General features: G+C 47.2%; 1 protein-coding gene across 9 annotated transcripts in view; it reads left to right on the top strand.

Annotated features, from left to right (window-relative positions):
• Positions 1-665: 665 nt before the first annotated feature.
• The window catches only part of LOC111075213 (protein grainyhead), a 42,111-nt gene continuing 17,619 nt past the window's right edge, over positions 666-25,157 (top strand). For 2 of the 9 annotated variants that reach the window (XM_041592934.1, XM_041592932.1), the window contains exons 1-3: positions 668-2,145; positions 6,650-8,312; positions 20,084-20,492. In XM_041592934.1, coding sequence (XP_041448868.1) covers positions 7,018-8,312; positions 20,084-20,492 — 1,704 coding nt within the window. In that variant the 5' untranslated portion in view covers positions 668-2,145; positions 6,650-7,017. Of the gene's footprint in view, positions 2,146-6,649; positions 8,313-13,318; positions 13,668-16,286; positions 16,650-20,083; positions 20,493-21,817; positions 22,081-25,157 lie in introns of those variants that run through there. The other 7 variants (XM_041592937.1, XM_041592938.1, XM_041592933.1 and 4 more) reach the window with 6 other exon arrangements.

The following is a 25,157-nucleotide window of genomic DNA, read 5'->3' as shown; positions in this document are numbered from 1 at the left end:
AAGAACAACAGGCGGCAGCAGCGACGGTGGCGCGGCAGTGCTTTCGAGTTCGAACTTTGGAAAATGAATGCAATGCACAAGCCACAGAATGAACGGCGAAGCTGAAAAGATACAAAAAGTGCACTGCGTCCAGGGCCGGTTCAGGCGAAATGCGGTAGAGGAAGGTTCGTTTCCTAAGTCTTTTGTATTTTTTGTACCTGCACTGCATGTGTGCAGGTGTCGTTGCTAACGGTGAGGGGAGGGACAAGTGGACGCTGCTTCGAAAGAGTATGAGGCAGAGGAGAGAGAGAGAGAGAGATCGTCAGTGGAACTACCTGTGGATCCAGAGAGCGGGTGAGTGCCTGCCTCTGTGCTGGTGCCTTGGGAGTGTAGACGCATACATACATACATGCATATGTATGTATATCGATTCAAATGAATTTTGAGTATTCGTTCACTCGCGCTGCGGTTGCTGCGACGCTGCTGCGCTGCTCGCTCGCTCAATATCAGTTACGAAAGAGATGAAACCATAAAAAGCAATAATAATCGGGCATACAGACGCACGCTCTCCTCGCTCTCTCACACAGCCAACCCACCTGTGTGGCTCACACGGACAGCACCTTGACACCAACACACTGGCACACGAGACGTTGCGTCGGCGTCAGCAGCAGTCTCAGCAGCACCAGCAGCAGCAGCCGCAGCACTCATAGCAGCAGCGGCGGCAACAGCAAACGGCAACGGCCAAGCGCACATTCAACAGTTGAACAATCTCCAATTGACTCTTTGGGCATTATAGCCGAGCCGATCCGATCCGTTCAAAACCGATCCCGAGAGCTCTACTCCACTCGCCTCAACGTTCATCCGCGACGACAAGTTTTGCGTGTACCTTTTTCCGTGCAGCGCGCCACACTCCGTTCCCACAGCTCGCCCTGGCCCCAACGAAAAACCTGGACACTGCTCGACGCATTGTACAGTAAATAATAATACATAGTTCTATAGTGCGAATCTGTTCGATCTGACGTCGTCGTAGTCGTAAAACAAACACACAAAAAATCCGCGCTTAAACTTTTTCGAACAAAAAAAAAAACACAAATTTCAGTCAAGAAGAAGAAGAAGAAGAAGGAAAAAACGAAAAATATCTATATGTATGAGGAGGCCCGTGCGCGTGTGTTTGTGTATCTGTGTGCTGGTTCGCTCTTTGCTGGAAGAGAGTGTGTGTGCGAGTGAATGTGTGTGCGTGTGAGTGAGCTGAAATGAGACGCCATCAAAGCTGAGCGCAAAAGCAAAAGCAACAAAAGCAAATAATAAAATTCAAAATAAAAATAGTGATTAATAACAGTGAAGCGGATAAGCAGAAGAGGAAGAAGAAGAAGAAGGAGAAAACGAAGAAGCAGGAACAAGCAGCATGAAATAATTACAAATTAATTGTGCAACAGAAACAAACAACAACAAAAAAAAGAAAGAAAAACTCAAAGAGAGCCACCAACATGAAACATGTTTAAGCATTTTGCGAGCAAAGAGAAAATACGCAAATGCCATTTCCCACCTTCTCTTTACACACCAACAATGGTAAAAAAATGTTAACTTCTTTGTGATCAAACGCCCCACACACTCCCCCCAAAACCCCCTCACACGGCGAGACTGGGGCCAAAATGCAACAACGTCCACCCGCCCGCCAGCAGAAAGAGCAACAGCAACAGCAGCAGCAGCAACAACTACAAAAACAACAACAACAACAGCTCCACATACCACAGCGAGTGGCATATTAGAAGCAAAAAAAAAAAAGTCAAGCCAACAAAAGAGGCCAGAGCTTGGGGACCCAGCAAGACGCATACAACAACAGCAACAAAAAGTACACCAACAACACGAAAGTGGCGAAAGGTGCACCCACCAGCAGGCAACAGCAACAGCAAGCAGTCGTAACATTTAAGCGGGCACACCGCATTCGGTTTTGCCTTTCCACGCAGTGTTAGAGCCAACTCCAACTCCAAATCCAACTCCAGCTCCAGCTTCAGTTCCAACTCCATTTGCAGTTCCATCTGAGTGCCATAGAGATCCTCACTAAGTGCCAAAATCAACAGCCTAATCCCTGATCCCTGCGCTTACCTGCCAGAAGCCAGAAGCCAGAAACCAGAGCCACAGCTTAGGACGGACACAGCTGCTCAAGTAAGTAAATGCCAAGAAGTAATTATAAACGCATCAGTAGCAGTGCAGCCCTGGGTTTTGGGCCAGCCCTGAACGGAGCACCCTGTATCCGAGCCGCAGACATGGCCTAAGCCTCGGTCGGGTCGGTCTCCCGTCTCCGTCTCCGTCTCAGTCTCAGCCTCTGTCTCAATTGTTGTTGCTTTTCCTCTTCTGTTTCGTCTTCTTCTTCCTCTTGATGTTGTTGCTGGTATCTTTCGCGCACACATTCCTCTTTGTTTGGTTTTATTTCCAAGTCGTTCGGCGACTGCGCAGCCGCAGCAGCAGTGGCAGTGGCTGAGTAGCGGCAGCGGCAGGTAAAACGGTTAAGTATTGGTGTTGCCAACAAAACCATGTTAGAGAGAGCGAGAGAGAGAGAGAGAGAGAGCGCGTGCAAGAGCAAAACAGTGAGAGAGGAAGAGCGCAAACAGCAAACAGAACAGAGTGGGAGCAAAAAAAGGGATCAAAAGTTGGTAATCAAGGTGTATTTTGTGCAAGGTAAGGTAGATGCAAGATGTGCTCCCACGATAATGTTTCCTATTTTAGGAGGAAACATATACATATACATAAGTATATATCAGGGTGCTATTAGAAGAGTTTGCCCAGGTGGAATAAAACTATCCCAGGTGGAATACGAAGAACGGTAAAGCCTCACCTCGCACAAATACACCTTGCTGGTACTTGCCTGTTAGGACGGACGCCACTGTCTCTGCCACTGCCACTGTCGCTGGCTCGCTCTGCTCCTGACTCTGTGCCGTCTCTGCAGCAGCCTTTCCTCTGCTCTCAGCCTCTGCTGCCGTGTTGTTCGAAAATCGATGATGTTGCCAGTGTTTCTGATTACGTTTTCTTCTGCCTCTGCTGTCCATGCTGCTGCCTCTGCTACCGCTGCGCCTCTCTTGTTCTTTGCGAGGTTTTTTTTTTATTATCATTTTTATTCTACCTTTTTGTTAGTGGTCGCCGCACGTTGATGATGATGGTGATCAATTTGGGAGCCCCGCGATTATGGTACAGTAAAAGAACATCGTCCGTTCCATCGTTCTCTGGCTCGCTCGCAGCACACACGCATACACATGCTCATACGCACATGATCGCATGAGACACAGATACAACACACATGGTCATGCACATGTAACCCACACACACAAACAATGCTAAGGTGGGGATAGAAGGAAAGGGAAGGGGAACTCTTCGTGAGAGAGTTATTTTATTTTCGTGTTCGTGTTAACGTTTATTGTTTTTCTTTTCTTTACCTTTCTTCGTTTCTTTCGCTTGTTCTTTGCCTTCTTGACTCTCCCCCCTTTCCACACCACACCGCACCGCACCACTCCCCTACACTCCTCTGCTCTTCAGGGTTTTGTGTTTTCTTTGGCTTTGGTTATTGATGCCCAATGGATGCCCCGATGCTCTGACCGTCGATGATGGCTTAGGGTTACGTTGCTTTTTTTACCAATTCCATTCTCTCTCTCTCTCTCTCGCTTGCTCCATCATCGTTTGTGGTAAGGTTGTTTCGGGGCTAAGAAGACTAGGGGGTTACGAGGGGCCAGGTAAAAATCAAATTTCAAATTATGTCAAATCTTAATGGGATTTGAAATGGAATTGCTTTTGGTATTCCCTTCGTATCTGAGATGAAGCGAACCCATAGGGAATTGTAGGGGGAATGGCGTGAAGGGGGGAATAGATCGTTAGATCGTTAGATCGTTAGAAGTTGTAGGCGTTGTCTCTCTCTCCCTCTCTCTCTGCTTTGAATAATGGGGTTTCTGCTTATGTTGGCAACTAAACAACTAAAATATATGTACTATGCATAGAAGATGTGACTTTAAGCTATATCTTCCATTCCTGAAGAGCAAATAAAGCTCCCCCAAACACGGACAAGCAATCAGGGCTCCAAAGAGAAGTTTCTAAATTAAAGCTATGAACGTTTAGGTCAAAGTTCGAGCTTTTGTTCTATGGTATTATCTGTGAAACATTACTTAATATTTACAGATTATATCTATTTTATTAGTTCCCAAAGAAATACAATCCGACGACCATCCTGATAGGGTTTACATTTATAAAGCTATTAAAGGGGAGATAAAATATATTTCCGCATAGTTTGCAAGTCTTTGTTTACGTGGTGGGCATTGTTCTGTCAATCTATGAAGTAAGTAAAAAAAAGCTAAAGAATTTTTAGTATATACGCCAAGTTATATGGATTAAGCGTACATATTTATATGAGATATTCGTACATACGTATGTACATTTGTGTGTACATTTGGTTGTACAATCCTTAAGCCCGCATTTAGGAAAGTTTTTTAAGTTCTTCCCCATGCTCTGCACAAATCTATTCTACCGCAGATTAACTGCGATTATATTCCAGCGATATCGTTTCGATTTTGAGGGCAAGTCCACAGTGAATTCTTTGTTGATTTCTTTGGCACCTTCCGAATGAATAATTGGCTCCATCTATCAGCATCTCTCCGCCATTCATGCGGCAAGTAAGCCCCAGAGGCCTCTGCGCCCCGGACCATCGGGTTCGAAGCTGGCTGGCTGCCCCGAGGGCCATGGATATGGATCGCCATAGCTGTCTGACCCACATAGATCACAGCTTATCCGGGGTGCAGATGTCGGTTTAATTGTTTCCTAATTGCCTTTCTACTTTCTACGCAACTGGATCGTTGATTGCCCCTGTTGCGGATCTGGATGCGAGAATCTTTAGCATGCCACGCGCCGCCGCGACCCACACAACGCTGGGACCAGAGACCAGACCGGATCGGATCGAATCGGATGGGGATGGGGATCGGGAGTGTGCCGTGTGTGCCCAAAACTAGTCTATCAGCACGCCACATGACACTGACCTCACCTACTAACGGAACCCCCCGATGACTGGGAGTAGGAGGAGGAGGAGGAGGAGAGTCATGAACTCGCGCCGGTTGCCGACTTGGGTCTGACAAAACGGGTTTATCCACATCCCAGCCGCAGCGGCAGTGAACTTTGCAGCACCACCGCACCGCCACCACCGACCATCCGAGGCAGCAACAATTTTTGGCTTTATCATCAAACAACAATACTGGGGACTGGATCTGGGACTGGAACTGGGAACTGGGACCTGAACCTGGACCTGCCAGGCTGTGCCCGAACCGGCTACAGCTTCTGGATTAGGTCAAGGATTGAGCCGTTTGTACCTGTTCTCGGAGCAGCAGCAGCAGCAGCAGCCCGAGAGAGGGAGCAACTTGTTGCTGTCGAAGTTGATGTTGTTTTGTTTGGTTTGGTTCAGTTTCAGTTTCGGTTTCGGTTTCAAAATCCCTCATAAACATGTTTTTTGCTGTGCGGCAGATAAAACTAAGTCGGAGATGAGATTCTGGACTATTAACAGCTGATCGACAGACTGGTTGCCTCTCCGCTGCGCTGACGCTGACTCTGACTCTGCCGCTGCTCTGCTCTGCTTGTTTGCGGCTTGTCTTGTTTGGCAGTGTCAGGGCATTATGGGCACGTCGGGCATTGGGCACGGGTTAGGGAGGAGCGGCGAGGTGTATATCTCTGTTTAATTTCACACAAAGCACCGTTGTAAACAAAACAACATCGCACACAAATATGGCAGCGCTGCCAGCTTCGCTTCGCTTCTGTCTGCGTCGACGCCGCGACGCTTCCCAAACTCCACCTGCCTCTTCTTCTTACCCACCTGTTGCTGTTGCTGCTGTTGCTGTTGCTGCTGCTGCTGATGAGCTGTGGCTGAGTTTTGTGTTGTGTTGTGGTTGTGTTGTGGTTGTGCTGCGTTGGGTTGGGTGGTTGAGTTATGCAGTTACACGTTTGACATTTGCGAAGGAGTCAAACTTGTTCGACGGGCACGTGTGCGCACAGGCCAATCTGGCTTGCTTTTGTTTGCTCCCCCCCCCACCAGCCTTTCGTCTGTCTGTCTGTCTTTCCATTCGTCTGCCGTTCTCTCGGTTTCCGTTTTTGTTTGTTTGTTTGTTTGTTGGTCTGTTTTGTGTGCTTGCAAATCGCTCACCAACAACAACAACAATAACAACAACAACAACAACGACTCATCGCCGACGTTTGAACCCGTTCCGTCTTCCGATTATGTTTGGGTTACGCTGCATCGTTTTGTTGGGTGGGGGTGTGTGTGTTTGTGGCCCGGGCGCCAAGCAGACTGCGATAGCGACACAACGACATTTGTTGAGCATGCACATAGGGAGTGGTGGGGGGTTGAAGCTACCGTGAAAAAGGTAGCGAGGAAGAGGAATGCCAGGGTGAGGGTGAAAGAGAGAGTGAGGTGGCTATGATTCAGTTGCGGATTCCCTGTGCAGTTGGCAAGCAGTACAAGCAGTTCAAACACAAAACAAGCAGTCGCGCCCAGCTGATAGGAATTTCCCTGAAGTTACAAGTATTTCTTGGACTAGAACCCACTTGCAGATGTCAAAGATCTTTCAAGACTTGCTCCCTCCATATACACATATTTTCCACACTGTCTAATCACTTGTGTCCACTGTTTCATTTGTTTCTTTTGCAGCAGGAGCTGAGCAAACAAGGAAGGAAGTTCCTTAGTGCCATAGAAGCGACAACGAAGAACAACCTGAAGCGAAGCTCAACCGAACACCGATCCAAATCGAATCGAATTGAATCGAATCAAATCAACATTAGTGCCTTCAATCAATCCGTTGATAAGTGATATTTATTATGTTTATACCCGCAAGGAGCTACAGAAGCAGCTGCAACAGTGAGTGCCTTAACCATCGGTCGGGAATCGATGAGCAGGCCAAGTCCTAGGCGCAGTCCTTCCTCATCGCAGTCCTAATCCACGAGTGCAATCCGGAATCCAGTTCAAATTAGTGAAGTAAGCCAGGGAGCCTTAGCCAGGAGCGACAGCCAGCTCGAATAATGTCCACATCCACCGCCACAACGAGTGTCATCACGTCCAACGAGCTCTCGTTGTCCGCCCACGGGCACGCCCACGCACACACGCACTCCCACACGCACAGCCACGGCCACGGGCACTCGCTGCACCAGCACCCCCACAGTCGGATCGGAGTGGGCGTCGGAGGAGTCGGCGTAGGAATCGGTGTTGGCGTGGGAGTGGGAGTCCTCAGTGACGCCTCTCTATCACCCATCCAGCAAGGAGGAGGAGGCGGCGGCGGAGGCGCCAACAGTTCCCCCCTGGCGCCCAACGGAGTACCCCTGCTGACCACCATGCACCGCTCCCCGGACAGTCCCCAGCCGGAGCTGGCGACCATGACGAACGTCAATGTCCTCGACCTGCACACAGACTCCTCGAAGCTCTACGACAAGGAGGCGGTCTTCATCTACGAAACGCCCAAGGTGGTGATGCCCGCCGACGGTGCCGCGGACGATGCCCATGCCATCGATGCGCGGATCGCGGCCCAGCTGGGCACACAGCACGCCCAGCAGCAACAACAACAACAGCAGCAGCAGCAACAGCAGCAGCAACAGCAGCAGCAGCAACAGACGGAGCACCAGCCGCTGGCCAAGATCGAGTTCGATGAGAATCAAATCATCCGCGTGGTGGGACCGAACGGCGAGCAGCAGCAGATCATCTCGCGAGAGATCATCAACGGGGAGCACCACATCCTGTCGCGAAACGAGGCCGGGGAGCACATCCTCACGCGCATTGTCAGCGATCCCTCCAAGCTGATGCCCAACGACAATGCGGTGGCCACCGCCATGTACAACCAGGCGCAGAAGATGAACAACGACCACCAGGCGGTCTATCAGACCTCGCCCCTGCCACTGGACGCCTCCGTGCTGCACTACAGCAACGACAACAGCAACGTGATCAAAACGGAGGCGGACCTCTACGAGGACCACAAGAAGCATGCGGCCGGCGGGGGCTCCATCATTTACACCACCTCTGACCCGAATGGCGTCAATGTGAACGTGAAACAGCTGCCCCACCTGGCCGTGCCGCAGAAGCTCGACCCGGACCTCTACCAGACGGACAAGCACATCGATCTGATCTACAACGACGGCAGCAAGACCGTCATTTACTCCACCACCGACCAGAAGGGTCTCGAGATCTATTCGGGCGGCGACATTGGCAGCCTCGTCTCCGACGGCCAAGTTGTGGTCCAGGCAGGCCTCCCCTATGCCACCACCACCAGTGCCACAGGCCAGCCCGTCTACATCGTTGCCGATGTCACCGACGACCATCTACAAAGGTGAGTACGAGTCGGCTCTAAGGGCTTTAAAGGGTTGCCGGAACGGTTCCCTAAGTGGTTCGGTGTGAATGTTTTGTGCCCAGCTTGAGCAGAGAAACACTCTTTAATTATTGGCTTAATTGGAACTTTACGGGGCGGCTCTCAATTAGGAGAAGTCGTTTCATTGTTACGGGATATAATATTTGTATACTTTTGCTCGTGTAGTACTCGTATATGCATCAAGCTGTGTCCTCAATGTTCTCACAAGTACATAACATTTGCCTGATTACTAGGGGGCTTTAATTCCAGGCTATAGATGTCTTTCAGTCGGAAAATACGAAGTATCTGTAGAAGGAGTGTACCCAACGCTTTTCTCTAGTGTTGATCTATGAATCCACATTCAAAAATACTCATTTAGATAATACTTATATCGTTGAGCCAAAACATAAACCCATAGCTATCACGTATCATAAATCATCTAGCTTAACTATACTTTATGAGGGAATTGGGGATTCCCAAATTAAAATTCACCAAGGTACGTTACAAAGGTAACCTCTATAGACACGAAAAGAATGTTTTCCTCCACTCCACATCTCTGGGTTGGGTTCTCTTCTAGATGTTAGATGTGTTTCTGGTTCCTGTTGCTGCTGCTGCTTGATGATGATGCAGCGGTGATTACAACATCAACATCTTAATTGGGGACAGTGCGATCATAGTTTTTAGCTTCGATTCGGTTGTCCGTCTGCCCCATCCCGTCCCAGCGTCTCCCGTTTCTCAATTCGCTGTTCTCTGTTCTCCATTCGATGCCGTTCTTCAGTGTCTTCCAGGTCCTTTCAAATCAATGTTTGTCATTTGCATTTCTCATGCATTTGAATTAACCGCTTTTGCCGGGCGCGCATTTTACTGTTAATTATTGCGATAGGCCAGGCCAACATCAGCAACCGGCAACAGCAGCAGCAACGCCAGCGCATTCTGGCATTCTCCATGCCCCATTCCCGTTCCCCCAAACATTGAGTTCAAGTCCAGAGTCCTCATCCTGAGTCGCCCAATCCCCAATCCCCATGCCCCATTCCCCATTCCCCCAGTGGAATGACAGCTTCCGTTGTAACTGTTTCTTCTATACGTTATTGCTGCCCCTGCAACATCAGCAACAGCAGCAGCAGCAGCAGCAGCAAAAGCAACAGCAACAGCCACAACTTTGGCATTCTGGCGTGCATCGAATGCGCAAGTAGGCGAGCTAATAACACCCAGATCCAGGCACCATCACCAGCTCCAGCTCCAGCTTCAGCTCCAGCTCTACCACGCGGATGTCTGTCGCAACCACAGAACAGAGCCACAGAGCGGAGCCCCCGAATGGGTTGGCAATTCATTTCAGAGCAATCGCCAGTGGTGGAGCAGCCAGTGGCGGTGGTGCGGCCTGGTGGGGCATTTGGTATGCGCAAGTAATAAAAATTTGAATATAAATTAATCTAATAGAGAACCGTTAGCGAGGTGAGATGCAAGCGCAGCCTCCTCCGACTCCTTGAGCAAGGTGCCGCCGGGGGCAGGCCCGGCTCGGGCTCGGGAGCCTCGCGTCGAGAGCAACTAAGTCATCGTCATCGGGCTGGAATGGTCGCTCGCTCGATCGCTTGGATGTTCGGACATCTGCAACGCCATCGCATCTGCATCAGCTGCAGCCGCAGCCACAGCAGCATCAGCATCAGCTTGGCCATCGCCATCGCGACTCCTCCGCCTCCATCTGCCTCCATCCCGATGCTCGTCGTATTCTTATTCTTCTAATGCCAACGTCCCGTCCCATCCCATCCTGTTATAGCAGCAGCCAGCCACAGAGAGTCGTCCGTTGCATGTTGCATGCGCGGCAAGGTCCATAAATAACGACAAAATTGCGTTTCCGCATATGGACCGACGTCGTCTTCGATTCGGGCTTTGGGTCTGGCTTTGGCCTGGCTCTGACTCTGTCTCTGCCTCTGACTCTGCCTCTGACTCTCACTGTGGCATGCTGTGGATGCTGCCGCTTGACCAGCCTGGGACCTTGCGTGTTGCCCGATTGGACTTGGCCTCAGTCTCTGCCACATCCAGAGACGGCACAGCCTCAACCAAGTTGATGTACAGTTTGTTTTGTTTGCTCGTTGATAAGCAGCCGCATCCGAGGACATGTCCAAATGTCCACATGTCCACATGTCCGCCTGTCCGCGTCCACGTCCCAAAAGTGTTCGCTTTGCCACGTTTTCATTAAAGTCAAATTAAGCCGCAGCCAATTCGTGTGTCGGAGTAGAGGCGGCTGGAACGGACAGCGTCTGTATAATTCCAGTTGACCTTTGTTTCGTGCGATCCTTTCCATTGTGTCTGTCATCGCATCACCTATCCCTTTCAGCGTCATACTCTGCACTCTACACTCGACAGCAAAGGTTTGCTTTGTGCTGTGGTTGTAACTGGAGAATATCCTGCAGCGATTATCATAAGTTCAGCAAAGACTTAAGACTCACAAAAGGATATTCCAATTCCAATAGGAATAGCATTATTTTATTCTTAAAAATCGATGATCCAAAGCCAAGCTTAAAGCTTAGCCAAGTCAAAAGCTCCGTCAAATCAATTCAATTGCATTTTTTAAATTAGCAACTAATTATTTTCGTTTTACGATCCGGCCGTATTGGCCAGATTATTCGGCTGAGTTGAGTGCAAATCAATGTACGATTTTATTATTCTCGCTATTTGGTAATAAAATTGTTTTATTACCCTGTACATTTGGCATTATATTTTTATTTAAGCGCACAAAGACTTTTGCAACAGGCTCCCCCCCCCCTCAAGCGGCATGGATTCGTATAGTTTCATTGATTGCAAATGAAAAAGTTTTATTGGAAACGAAAACGATTCCCGGCGATGGGAATGCAATATACGAACGACAGCATTTGTAAATGGTTTGTAATTGAAATTCGCAGTGATATTAATTGGGGAATTTTACTAACCGAAAACGAAGTGCGAGAGGAATATAAAAAAATGATCTTCATTTTTTGATATGTTTAAAGTACATTTATCGAAATGCAAACAGTGTCAGCAATTAAACCGAAATTTGAATACTAAGAAAATCCCATTAATGCATAAATAAATATTATATCTAATATAAATCTGCACACACTATATATATTACTCCCAGTCAATGTGTCCATAAAATACAATATCTTTGTGCCAAAGTAAAATGGCAATCAAAATGTTATAAAAAATTCATCAAAATTTGCATTTCCTTTATTAAGCAAATATGTAGGTAGGCAGGTAGGCAGGCAGGCAGGTACCTTTGACATTTGATGCAGCTATAAATAGAATCGACTTAGTGGAATCGTTTAGGAATCATATTGGAATAAAAGCTCAAAGTGCTATATAATTCGATGGCCATAAAATATATGATTATTATTATTAATTGACGTAAGCTCTTCTCTCTCTCTCTCTCTCTGGGAAATATGCATCTTTGGCATTTGGTAATTCCCCAACATTTTGTAACATTTTTGTTGCACAGTGTTTCGGGTAGGGGGGGGGATATTGTTGCTGTTGTTGTTGTTGTTTTCCTTATTGCGATGCGGAAACCCCACAAATTGTGCAAAATGAATGCATTTTGTGAAATTTCCATACACAAGGATAACCTTCGGCAATAGCCTTCTGATCGGGGCGTTCGCGGTCAATGCGTATGTCACACACGTGTAACCATATACAGATGCATACATACATACATACATATATATGCAAATATCGTATGTGTATGTGTGTGTATGTATATGCCACTTACTTTCACTTTAACCGATCGTATTAAATTTCTGAGCTGTAAAACATATTTTTTTGCTCGTTTTTTTTTTTTTTGTTTTTTCCCCCCCATTTTATATTTTTGTATTTTTTCTTTGCTTTATTTTATTTTACTTTAATTTTCGATTTTGCTAAGTTTATTATGTTGTGTGTGTGTGCAGGGGTTGTTGTGGTTACACTCCTGCTCAAAAATATAGCTCCACTCTTGAGTGTCTCTTATCTGGCGATAGAATTGAGACGCCTGTCGCTGCCTCGTCCTCTCTCCCTGTCGCTCTTCATCCTCATACTTGCTGCACCCCTCCCCTCTCCTTGTGCGATCCCTGATTGACAATATTTTAGTATTTTTACTGTTGCCATTTCACAGCCTCTGGCAGCAGGCTGTCGCGCAGGCGCGCTGCGCAAACGGAGCATTTCCATGCCCTTCCCCACACCCGCAGTGGATCGGCTATGCTGGGATGTTTGTTCGGTTGGAATATTATAACACAACACATCGCTTTGAAAACTTTGGAATATAATTATTTTAAAGAGATATTTCTATATTAAAATCATATGAGAAATCCACCAAAGACATTAAATATGCAGAAACCTCTGAAACTGGCGTTAAATTATAGTATTGTTGAATTGTTGAGTTAGTTAGAGCTTAAAGAAGGTTTTATAATGATTGCAAATGTTAACTTTTTATTTAAATTGCTAGTAAAGGGTATCCGTAGTGCGTTTAGTTGTTAATTCTGTTGATTTCTGCTTCTTGCTTCTCATTTTATTACGAGTATTATTAATATTAAAAGGTGCAACAGCGTTTGGACATTTTGATACAATAACAAACCTGTTCACCTGCGCAGTCTACCTGCAGCAAGAAGAGATACGTAGAGAGCGGGAGAGAGAGGGGGAGAGAAGAGAGAGAGAGAGAGAGAAGAGAGAGATGGAGAAGTGGAGACGACGTTGGGGAGACAAGAAAGAAACATGTTAACACAATTCAGAGTCTCATACGCTCGACGTCGACGTCGCCGTTGACTTGTCGCCTGTTGTTGTTGTTGTTGTTGCTGCTGTTGTTGTTGTAATTTTGTTGGTGTTGCTTTTATTGTTGTCGTTGTTGCTGTTGTTGCTGTTTTATATATTTGTTGGTGATCTTTGAGTCTCTTGCTCCACTCGAAAAACTCTGAATTGGCGCTACAAGTTTATCGAACGCTCAAAGTGGTTTTCAGTTGATATCGAAAAGCCACAAGGTCGACAACAGCATCAAGTTTATATACATACATATGCATATACATATGTGTACATATCTGTAGAGCTATATCCATGTATCCACATTCTGTATTTACGCATAGTTTTTGTTATTCTCTAAAAATCAGTGAAAGAACAGCGGGCGCCGTCGCCGTCGCGTAATCCGCTTAAAGTGTATCAAAAAGTATCCCAATATCGCGCGTATCTGAGTCGGAGCTTCGTTTAAAAATGCTGCCCGGCTGCATCCACCGTAGAGGGTAGACCCACGAGAATTAGGGTATCCCCGAAATCCAACGCCATGCAGGAGGCCACGAGCAGCGCCAGCTATGCGCTGTCCTACACGGATTGGATGGCCGAGCCACGGTAGACCCCACCCCACCCCACCCACCGTAGATCAATTGCGATCTGTCCAGACAGACCACGCCCATGATGTTCGTGTACATGTCCTTGCGGCAAGGATCCATCAAAGCTTGCCAACGAGCGTGTGCGTGTGTGTGTTTTTTTGAGCTTCCCAAAAGCTTTCGCTTCGGTGATCTCTAATTTTCAATATGGCAGCTGTCGCAGATGTATCTGTGTGTCCGTGTATCTTCAGTGTGTGTGTGTGTGTGTGTGTGTGTGTACGTATCTGTAGCCGTGTCCGTGCCCGTGCCCGTGCCGGAGTGTATCTGTCTGTGGCTTTTGGCTGTGGCTATCTGCTGATAATATTGTAGTAATTAATGCGATACGTATGAGAAATTTATGGCCCACGCCCGACAGCGCTGCTGGCCATCGCTGTGGCCCCTCTCACTCCCGGACAGCTCTCCTCCAGAGTCGGTGCCACAGTCGGGGAGCCAGAGTCAGAGTCAGAGCCCAAGACAGAGACTGAGACAGAGACAGATACACCGTCGCGAGCCATTTGCATAAAATATGATCATGTAAATGACACAGACCCCAGGGACTGGGGAAAGAAACCGAAGCAGCAGCGGCGGCAGCGGCAGCATCGAACAAAAAACACCAAAAAGAATACACACAAATAAATGGCTTAAGAGTTGATAATTTTCTCTGCATGCTGCATGCTGCATGCAACAACGCTTCCAATACCATTTTCCCCCAGCTGTCCTCAGTGCCTTGTTCCAATCAGAATCCAATCCAGAGAGAGAGAGAGAGAGAGAGAGATGTTTCTCACAGTCGATCTGTGGTCCGAGAGATACCTTCGCTGAAAAGGATGCGCCTCGGGGACATATTAATGGACCTACTGGTCCTTTGGCTTTAGCTTCTGTTTTCTGTTATTCTTCGCTTTTGATGTTTGCATACGGACTCAATCTCAATCAATCTCTTAGTGGTCCCGGAGCATCTGCAGCTTTGCCTGCGTCTCAGCCTTAAAGGGGGTTGAAAGCCTTACCTAAGTCGTCCTTGTCCGCCTTTATGCAAATCACGACGCAGGACGCTGCCCAGAAAGGGGTTGGGTTGTGGCAAAGCGCGCACAAGCAGACGACACAAGCAGACACAGTCGGACACAGGACCCTCTGAATGGGTTGCACGCTGAATGAGGTGCGATGTCCAACGTCGAGAGACAATGACAAAAAGGAGCATTCACTCGACCGTGACAAATGCCTGAGACAGACCAGACGACGCAGGCCAGGGTCCATCGCGGTCCGCGATCCTCAGTCTGTGGTCCGTGGTCCGCAGTCCGCGGTCCGTTGCGCCGTGAATCCCGAACGAATCTTGAATCCTTTTTGTAGATGCCTGGCTGAAAGCATTATGCAAATGAGGGGCTTTGTTCGGGGTTTTCCTTGTGGCAGGGGCAGAAGATCTCTCTGTCTCTCTCCCCCCCTTCCTCCTGGACGGTGTCCGAGCAAGCTGTCTCTGTGTTTCTGTGATTCTTCCGTTGTCTGGGATCCGGGAAAGAGGTTCCTAATATCAATAATGATTGCCTTAACCGTTACGGCCGCACCGCACCGCACCGCGGTCCTCGCCTGGGATTAGCTGGGCTGTGGCATGCAGCTGCTCGAACCGAACCGAACCGGTTCCACGGACGCGCTCTCTCGGTCCGAGCGGATCACCTTGCCCTGGGCCAGCACTTCCCAGGCTCTCTCTTTCGCTCGCTCTGTCGGGCGACCACAGTTGCAGCCTCCTGTTGCCTCCTCCTGATATTCGCAATCTGCGTGGCATGCCACCACCCCGATTCAGGTGGCGGAGGCGCCGCAGGACTGCCACTAGGCCGCCACTAGGGGCTGTCTTTGTGTGCTTTTGTTGTGCCAAAATGTTTGCTACTTGTTGCACAATCGAGCAGCGCCACAGGGGGGGCGGCCCAACTACCCAAGAGGCGTGGCCCAAGTGTTGGCCTAATCACCGGCTCACCGGCTCCGCCGGCCGTGCACTTAGCGGCATCCTCAGAGCGACGCGACAAAAAGGGGGAAGAAAAGCTTCATGGGAAATAAATAATTAGTGAATGGACCACTTGCAGTGCCCCGAAGAGGGGTTAAACTTTGAGCGGGGAGCAGCAGCAGGGAGAGTGCTAACAAAAAATTGACGCTTTTTTTTGTGTGGGTATTTTTTTTGTCTGTTTTGTTCATAGCAGTGTGTCCATTGAATGGCGCTAATAGCGCTAAACGAATCAATTCCAAACGCCGAAAGCAGTAAAAAGCGTTGCCGCAAAGCTTACGAATCCGTAAGATACAGATACAAACACACACACACACACACACACACACACACACACTGATACACTGGGGCGCACCTGGGTCTCAGCGTCCAAAAATTGATTATGTAAATATACATAGAAATAAATAAAACTAAAATCAAAATCAAAATAGAAATGGAAATGCTAATGATGCCGCATCTCCATCTCCATCGGCGACTTTGTCTCCGATTTCCATCCCATCGATTGCCAAAAACCAATGCACGCACATGGGCGTTGTCTGTCTGTGGCTGCCACGCCCCGTTTTGGCTTGGACCAATGTTGTAATACACACTCCATTACCCCCCCGCCCTGCCCAACAGACGCGGCTTCAGCATGGACTCGCTACATTCGGGCATTCCAGGGCAAAGCGAAAACCAGGAGCAGCAGCAGCAGCAGCAGCTTCATTCGCATCCGCAGTACCAGGATCATGGCTTAAGTTTGTCCCTGCCACTGGCCCTGCCTCTGCACCATCAGCAACCTGCCCTTTTGCTGAACGAGGAGCAGCAGCATCAGCACCAGCACCAGCACCATCCTGCCCCACAATCCATCGCCAGTACAGGTGCAGTTGCAGGTCCAGGGAACTATCCCATCTACAGCTACTATCGCCAGCAGAGCCACGAGGCCGCAAAGGAAACCAACAACAATAACAGCGATCCCCATGGGGCAGCAGAAATGCTGTGGAGGTAAGTCGCCAAGTCGTCGCATTGTTGGCCTGGCTGTCAGATTTCCCTGGAAATCAGCCGCATGCGGCACGTCGCCTCGCGGGTTATGAAAAACACACACGCGGAGCATCGGAACGCGATTCTGTTCTGTTTTATTGGGCCATGATGAAACCGTAACCGTAATACTGTTCGGGGGCCTGGAAAAGGTCGCGCGTCCGAACACTTGGTTTAGAAACACAATTAAAAGATAGCCACAGTGGACCCCCAAAATAGTGTCTCCACATACGAAATAGGCAGCAGCTTTGGACACTAAAAAAATGGGAAAATTCTTGGGTCTTTTAAGTGATACAAAATATATATAATCGCTCGTATTTCGACAGACTAAAATGCCGATCTTTAAGCATATTGCCATCCATTCTATTTCTATCCCTAGAACTCTTAGTAATTAAATTTAATCCAACAAAAGAGCTTCGTTTGAAACACTTGGCATACTATAGCCCATAGCTCTCTAGCCAGAGAGCACTGTAGCCAAAAAAAAATACATAAAACAATGAAGAACAACGATATGAGCAGCACTTTGTGTACATATCTAATAAATGTGTCTGTGTGTTTTGTTACTTTTCGCGCTTCCCCGTAACCGCTACGTGAGTTACACGGCTCTGACCCTAAACTAAAAGCGGAATGGACGGGCAACACAGCAGACAGCAGCGGACAGCAGCGGACAGCAGCGACATCGTTCACATATCGCATTACGAAAAAATGTTATAGCGCAGCCGGAAAGCGGGATTCGGGATCCGGGATCCAGCGGGGGGGGAGGGATCAGAGTGTCATTTTTAATAGCGAAAATGTTCTGCAGAACAAACTCGTAAAAAAAAGCCAAAACAATCTGTTTTTTTGTCTTTTTCGTTTTGGTTGTTGTTGTTGTTGCTATACCCATGCTATACCCATGTCGATGTCCGAAAACAAAAACAACTTCGGGTGAAACCGGGACACTCGCTGGCAGGCCGCAGAGGGAGACTTGGCTGCGGCGACACGCCAAGTGCCACAAAATGGGGCAAGAGCGTAAGCGATCGCAATCTCTGCCGCGGCCGTTGTCAACGTTGAGCAATGCCAAAAAAAAAGAAAAAGAAAAAAAGTACAACAAAAACGAAGAACAAAATACCGAAAAAACGCAGAAAGCGCTTGCAACAGCTGCTAACGGAAGAACGAACGGACAAGCGGACAGCGGACAAGCGGACAACGGTCGGACAACTGATACGAACAGATCGCCAGACCTGTAGCTGTATCTGTATCTGCATCTGTGTGTCCAAAGGTGTGGCTCGGACTCGCAAGACTTCCAACATCGACAAATTTAAAACAAATTTTGGGACTTTCTAGCTGAATTTCCATATCGAATTTCTTGGAGAGTATTTGGAGGCTGACCACGAGATGTTGATCCTTTAACATCTTTGAAAAGGAACCGTAGTAATTCTACTCAAGGTTTTCACCATATTAAAAATGCCTCAACGAATAAGAATCCTAGAGAAGCAATCAATCAAATACATAGAGTCTGAGGAAGGATTAAGACCGGAAAAACAATTACGTAATCACAGAAAAATTCCTACAACTACTAACCATACTCACAGTATTTAATGACAGAAGAGCCAGTCGAAAAAGTTCATAAAATAATAAAACAATATTAGCTATAAGGAAACGCTGGCAGATTCGTTCTTTGTATGACAGGTACCAGGATCATATGGTAATCTAATTAAGCTCTACATATGTAAGCTATGATATGAATGATAGTAAACTTGATTGTGGTTGGCTAATAATCTTTAGAACGAATGAGTGCTGGAGTGGAATGAGTTCTCTCATCAGATGAAACAAATTTCTAGTGTTTTCCATGCTTTGAATAAAAGCACAGAATTTCTTCTTTCATTTCTAAGTGTCTGTTCCATCTGGTCATCCTGTGTACTCTCCACTCCATATAATTTATCCAACATAACTGTTTGGGTTGCCCTTTTGTTTGTTGGTCTTCAGCCAGAGTTTTCCCTCAAAGAGCTTTAATTGTGTCGCCGAACGACGGGGGAAGTAATGCCTCGACCAGATCCGGTTTACCAGTTGCCAGCTGCAAGGACTTTGCTTTGGGTGACCTTGGTGGCATGTCTCCTGTCTCCTTGTGTCTCTCTCCTACCTCTCTCTCCCTTTTAGTCTCTGTGTTTGTGGTCTTTGTTTCTCTTGCTGTTTCTCCGGTAAAATGCCAAAAGTTATCCATTTTCGATTATAGGATGGAGCATGGAGACAGCGATCGTGGTGCCTAATTTATGACTGTTCCTAGAGTTGTATCCGATAGGGCGATCGATAAGAGAATCGTTGGTTTGGGGGGGAAGGGTAGACCCACGGTCTGTGGGGTATGCTGCTAATTTGGATGCCCTCCCCGTCCCTTTGAGTCTCTTTCTCTCTGAAATTCTCTCCATTCTGCTGCCATTCAATGGGAATTTTTACTCGCATACCCTAGCATGAGGTACTACAGACCCAGTTTACAATCTGTACAAGAATATGTACACATGTATATTCCCAATCAGCAGCAGCATAAATGCCATTGCCATCTTGGAAATCTATTATTTTACCTGATTCAGCTGTACAACCCACGCACATATCATTGGAGTATATGGCTGTCTCTGGATCTCCTGTTCCTTAACGAGCGGTATTCTCGAGTGTTTCTAACATATGTATAGCTATCGGCCAGGGTATCTAATGCTTCGGGTTGGAAGCTATCCTTCTCGTTTTCTTGTTTCTCGTTTGTTGCCAACTGCTGCCTGGCTGGCTCTGGATGCTGGCCAAAAGTTGTTTTGGTTCTGGATGGATGTTGTAGTTGCTGGCTGTTGCAGTTGTTGTTTCTGTGGTGGTTGTTTGTGTCTCCGTTGTTGTTGTTGCTGGGCCAGAGCACTTGCCGCCGCAGCAGGCTGGAATCTGGTTTGTATGTACGAGTGCCAGTGGCAGTGCCAGTGCCAGTACGAGTGGTGTTGTTGCATGTGTGATTATAGCTGGGATTGCTCCCATTTGGGCGAGGCAGGTACACACCATCCCCATCCCCATCCCCATCCACCACATTCACATTCACATCCAGGTATCCACTTGGCTTGCGCACAGGTGTCTGCCGAAGGAGTTGTTTTTGTTTGTTGTTTGTTGTTGTTGTTGTTGTAGATGTGAATGAAATTAGCCTTGTTGCACTTGCAGCAGCTTGATTGTGATTGCATGTGTGATTTCATGTGTGATTGCTGCACTGATTGCGGTGTCGCTGATTCTGATTGATAACCGCTGATTCTGCTCGTGTGGGGGTGTCAATTGGGGGGCGGGGAATATTGTTTCTACTCGTAGATTAAGCAGATTTAAATCGTTTATCAACCATTAACTAATGCACCATGCTGTGCTCTCTACCCTCCCTCTCCCGCTCTTCCCTTTCTCGACAACAGTGGAAAGCTCAATGGCCAGACCACACCCATCGATGTCTCGGGCCTATCGCAGAATGAGATCCAAGGCTTTCTGCTCGGCTCCCACCCCTCATCATCGGCCTCGGCCGTCAGCACCACCGGCGTTGTCTCCACCACCACCATCTCGCAGCACCACCAGCACCAACAGCAGCAGCAGCAGCAGCAGCAGCAACAGCAACAGCAGCAGCATCCCGGCGACATTGTGAGTGCCGCAGGCGTGGGGAGTGCAGGCTCCATTGTCTCCACGGCGGTGCAACAGCAACAACAGCAGCAGCAGCAGCTGATCACCATCAAAAGGGAGCCGGAGGATCTGCGCAAGGATCCGAAGAACGGTAACATTGCCGGAGCGGGGGCAGCGAACGGCGGAGCGGGTTCGGTCATAACGCAAAAGGTAAGAGATATCCATCGAATTAAGATGTTTTTTGTTTTTGTTTTTGTTTTGCTTAGGGAACAGTTAATGGACACGCACGCAAATCTCGAAACAGAACTTAGATATGTAGTATAAGTAGCATTCCATATGGCAGTCAGTCCCGCTCCCATTCACAATTATCCATCCCATCCCCAGTGGCGCATCGCATCCTGTGTGTTTGTGCCACATCAATTAGCCATAGTCCACCACCGCCGCCACCGCCTCGTTGCGGCTGCGGTTGTAGTTGTTTGCTGCTGTCTAACAGACTTGCAATTGGTCTGTCAATTGCTGGTGTGAGTGAGTGTGAGTGAGAGCAATGAGTGTTAGTGGTTGCAGCCAATACGAATCGTTGTCGTCGCTTTCGTCGCGCCGTTCGGTTCGGTTCTATTGAAAGCAATGAGACAGCAACAACAACAACAGCAACAGCAACAAACATCTCAGGCAAAGCAAAGCGAAGCAATGCTTGCATTGAAACTGTTATACACGCTTCTTGTTATACGATCGCGACGTTTTCAAGTCTCTCTCTCACTCTGTAAGTGTGTGTGTGTGCGTATGTGATTTGTATAGTCTTCTCGCTTGCACTCACACTGATTGCCCATAGCAGTGGCAGTGGCTCTCGCTCATGTTCGAAGCGTTTCCTTTCGCATGTTCGAGTTGCATGTTGTATGCTCGAACGGTTTATCAAAAACAAAGCAGGAGCCAGGAGCAGAGCGGGCAGAAGAAGCTGAGCTGAGCCGAGCTGTAAAACCGTAATTAAATGTCTTGCAATAGCAACAGCAATAACAACAGCAACAATTCTGCACTGTGGGAAATTGCAGTAGCAAAACTCAGGGCGACAATCGCTGCTGTGGGGATAAGTGTACACTTCCGGTGGCTGGGGCTCCCTCTATCTCCCCCTCTACCTCTATGCCTTCCCCTTCGACTCTCTTTCTTGTTTGCGCTCTTCCTGCGATCGGATTTGGATCAATGAATGGTGCAAGTGCAGCAGCCACAACTTCTTCTACTGCCTATTGCTTGCAACGCCCTGTCCGGCCACCCCTCCCCACTCCACCCCTCTTTCCTTTTACATGTCAGAATATTGCGACAGCTACAGATTCCAACCATTTTGAACTGATATGAGCTTTGCGCTCAAGTGTGAGTGAGTACGAATGATGATCGCTGGTCCAACTGGCCGACGCAACCAGGTGCTCGCGTGTGTGTGTGTGTGTGTGTGCTGTCAGCAGAGCCCGACGTCGACGCTGTCATACCTGGTCTTACCCGGCCCCTCAGCCACAGCCTCAGCCTCAGCCACACGGCACGGCGTCATTCATTCGTATCACGCTGTCGGAGTAGGATCGTTTTCGATTCGTCTGATTTTTGAGCAGCACCGCGCTCGCGTATGTTTCGTCCGCGCAAGACCGTGCAATCGCACAAACGTAATCCGTGAATCGTAATCGTGTATCGGTATCAACCCCTCTCCCTGTGATTGCAACAGTGCAACAGATCCGCAGCGGATCAGTACATTACATTATTGTTCTCGGCCGTAAGTGCGAATCGATCGAGTGAGCCGCAGTGAGCATCGTGCATTTGTGTGAGTTCTGTGACCGAATTCGATATGCTTCCATTTGCATATTGTGTGATACACGATACATGTGATACACATATAGTTATTGTAGTTATGAGTGCCGCTTGATTGGAATGCGTGGGCCGGTGCTGCTGCCCTGGCTGCAGTCGAGAGTAATGCCATACCATACCATACCATACCCTACCGTATCGAATCGGATCGTATCCCTCGATCCACCTGCAATCCAAAACGTGCGCCACAAACAACTAAACAACAATCAATGAATCAAACAAACAAACAGCAACAACAAATTGAACAAACGCACACGCGCAGAGCAACACGAGCAACACGGGCAACAAGCAACAACAGCGTCCACATACTTGTGTGTGGGCGTGCAGTGGCACCGCACCGCACCAGCTGTGGAGCTCACTCGCAACGCGTTGCCTTTCAACACCCACACAGCGAACAAGTTCGCAGCCCAAGTCTTTTGTTTGGCGCGCAATTGCGGCCCGCCAAAGAGCGGGAGAAAGAGAGACAGAGACAGAGTGGGATAGAGATGGAGATAGAGAAAAAGAACAAACAGTGGTTTTAGTTGGACTTTTATCGCCTTGATTCAATGATTTTCGGTTGGGGCGGCAGTGTGTGTGTGTGTACATGTGTGTGTGTTTCTGTGGCTCAGAAAATTCATTGAGCAGAATCTTAATTGCTCTCTTCAGGTGTTACCCCTCCTGTTACCACCCACCGCTTCCTCAGCCATTGCCTCACCGTGGGGAATACGAATTCAAAATGCGAAAATAAATATTAAATTGCGGTGCACTCTAATTTATCGCACATTGACAGTTAATTATTCTTAATATTTGTCTTATTAATTTACATACACACACACAAACACACACACACACAATTGCATAGGTTAAAGTCTAAGGTTTCGCTCGATCTTAATTTATGGCACAGAATCGGAATCGGAGAAAAAAAAAATTGATTTTATATTTTTTTGCTCTTGGCAATTTATTGCTCTCCATATGGAGGTCCGACCGACCGACCGTCTGTGCACCGGAAAGTGTAATCATTAGACCCGCCAACAGAGACAAATTGAGATCTTGGATTAACAACTCTCTCCCTCTCTGTCTGTCTCTCTTTGGGGATATCTCCCAGTCTATATCTACCGAATACGAACCAATTTGCCTTTCTAATTGCTCAACTATATATCGGCTGACTTATCAGTGATTCACTGTACATAGACATCTCACTCATTGCAACCAGAAATTAGTCTTATCTACCAAATTTCTTCAATGAAAGTATTTTATATTGAATTCAGAAAGAGTCAGCTTCTGGGAACTCAAAGATCACTCAGCTCAGAGACTGAAGCTGAATCACACTTGACAACAAATCAAATCAAATATTTCAGTTCTTAAAATGAGCTTCTCGTTATTACATTTCTGCCCATACCAAAAGAAACTCAGTTTCGATTTCTTGGAAGCATTTAATAATGGAAATATAGGTGCAAAACCACACAGAAATTTAAATAGCAAAACCATTAATACGGAATGATGGAAATATATAGCTAGCTATACTCGCATATGAACAATGATCTAGCTAATGGAAATATGAAATATGAGCAGTAGGGCAAAGAGTCAGAATCGGAAATATTCAACAGCTAATGGAAACTTTTGGCTCATGGATCTATGGATTTCCTTTATTGAGTCAATAGCCAATCTTAAATCTCAAACGTTCTATTAAATGTGACGCTGTGTCCAACAGACTTCAAAAGTACCCAAAAACCGGAGCAACTTTTTGTTTTCCTTCCATCACAATTCTTGAGGGCTTTTAGTCATGGGTTTTCCTTTGCGAGAACATCAATTACAATATCAAGGCACCATTAAAAGCATTCAACTTTATACAAAACAATCTTTTTTGGTTTTTCTCTGTTTTTTTGTTTTTGTGGTTTTTTGTTTTTCGTTCGGTTTATTTCCGAGAATTAACGATATTCATAAAACGCTGGACTGTATGAAGAAGAGGAAAAAAAGTTTCACTTTTTATCATTCCAAAAGGCATTAAAATAGTTAATTGGCTTTATTTAAATATTTTGTTATTTTTGTTTCTTTGTTTTGTGTGTGGTTTTGTACACCATTTTGTTGCTGCTTTTTATTTCTTCCTCATGCATAAATATGTGCCAGAACGAACCGCCGCTTGACGTTTGTCGCCGCTGCTTAGCATAATTCTAAAGGCCCAGAGACGACACGTCTCATAACCGATAGCTTCTATAGTTATAAATATTATGTGTAGTCGTAGTCGTAGTCGGATATAGGTAGACGACAGCTACTCGCATGACCTCCCCACCCCGTTGTCCCATCCCAATGCCCATACCCCCACGAGAGATGGAGATACAGATGCGATTGGGCACCGCCAGACGAGACGAGACGAGACACGCACCACCACCACAGAAAAGAGGCAAAGGCAAAAGCAATGAAAATGAAATCTTTGTCTCTGCTGCTGGTGTATCGATCCAATCCGATCCATTCGGATCCGATCGCTCGTCGATCGGCCGCGTCAAGGCCTTCTCTGACGTTGCACGTTAAAAGCTTAAAATGCAAATTGATTTTGATGAACAAATTTAATTAGCTCGCAGCTAGAATCTTTTACCGATGCTAAATTATACAAGAGACTTCGATATGAGCTCCGAAAAAAAATACAGATACATCGAGCCACACCGCCACAAAAGCCAGCCTCTGTATAAATTTAAATTTGAAAGACTCACAAATAACCAATAACGAAAATGTTGGTTTCTCGAACAAAAATCAAATACCAAAAACAAATACCAAAAATTTGTACAAAGGTTCTTTTTTCCAAATCCAAAATGTGTCCAATATGCTGGCCGAAAAGTGTAACTGAAATTAGACCAAAAAACAGACCTGGCCCATGCACAGGCCTAGGCCTAAAGCCCAGACAACCGGTTTGATCAAAGGCCAAGAAATGAGTGACGTCTGTGTCTCGATTCGTGTCTTTTTTTGGGGTCCATTTTGGGGGGTTTTCACTTTCTTTAGACCAAAAGGCAATCGTCAGGCAGCTGCTAATTTTGATTTGAGACCCAGCCCCAGTCTAAA

This window comes from Drosophila obscura, unplaced genomic scaffold (assembly GCF_018151105.1).
Source record: "Drosophila obscura isolate BZ-5 IFL unplaced genomic scaffold, ASM1815110v1 contig_186, whole genome shotgun sequence".
Taxonomy (NCBI): domain Eukaryota; kingdom Metazoa; phylum Arthropoda; class Insecta; order Diptera; family Drosophilidae; genus Drosophila; species Drosophila obscura.
This window is presented reverse-complemented; position numbering and strand designations above follow the sequence as displayed.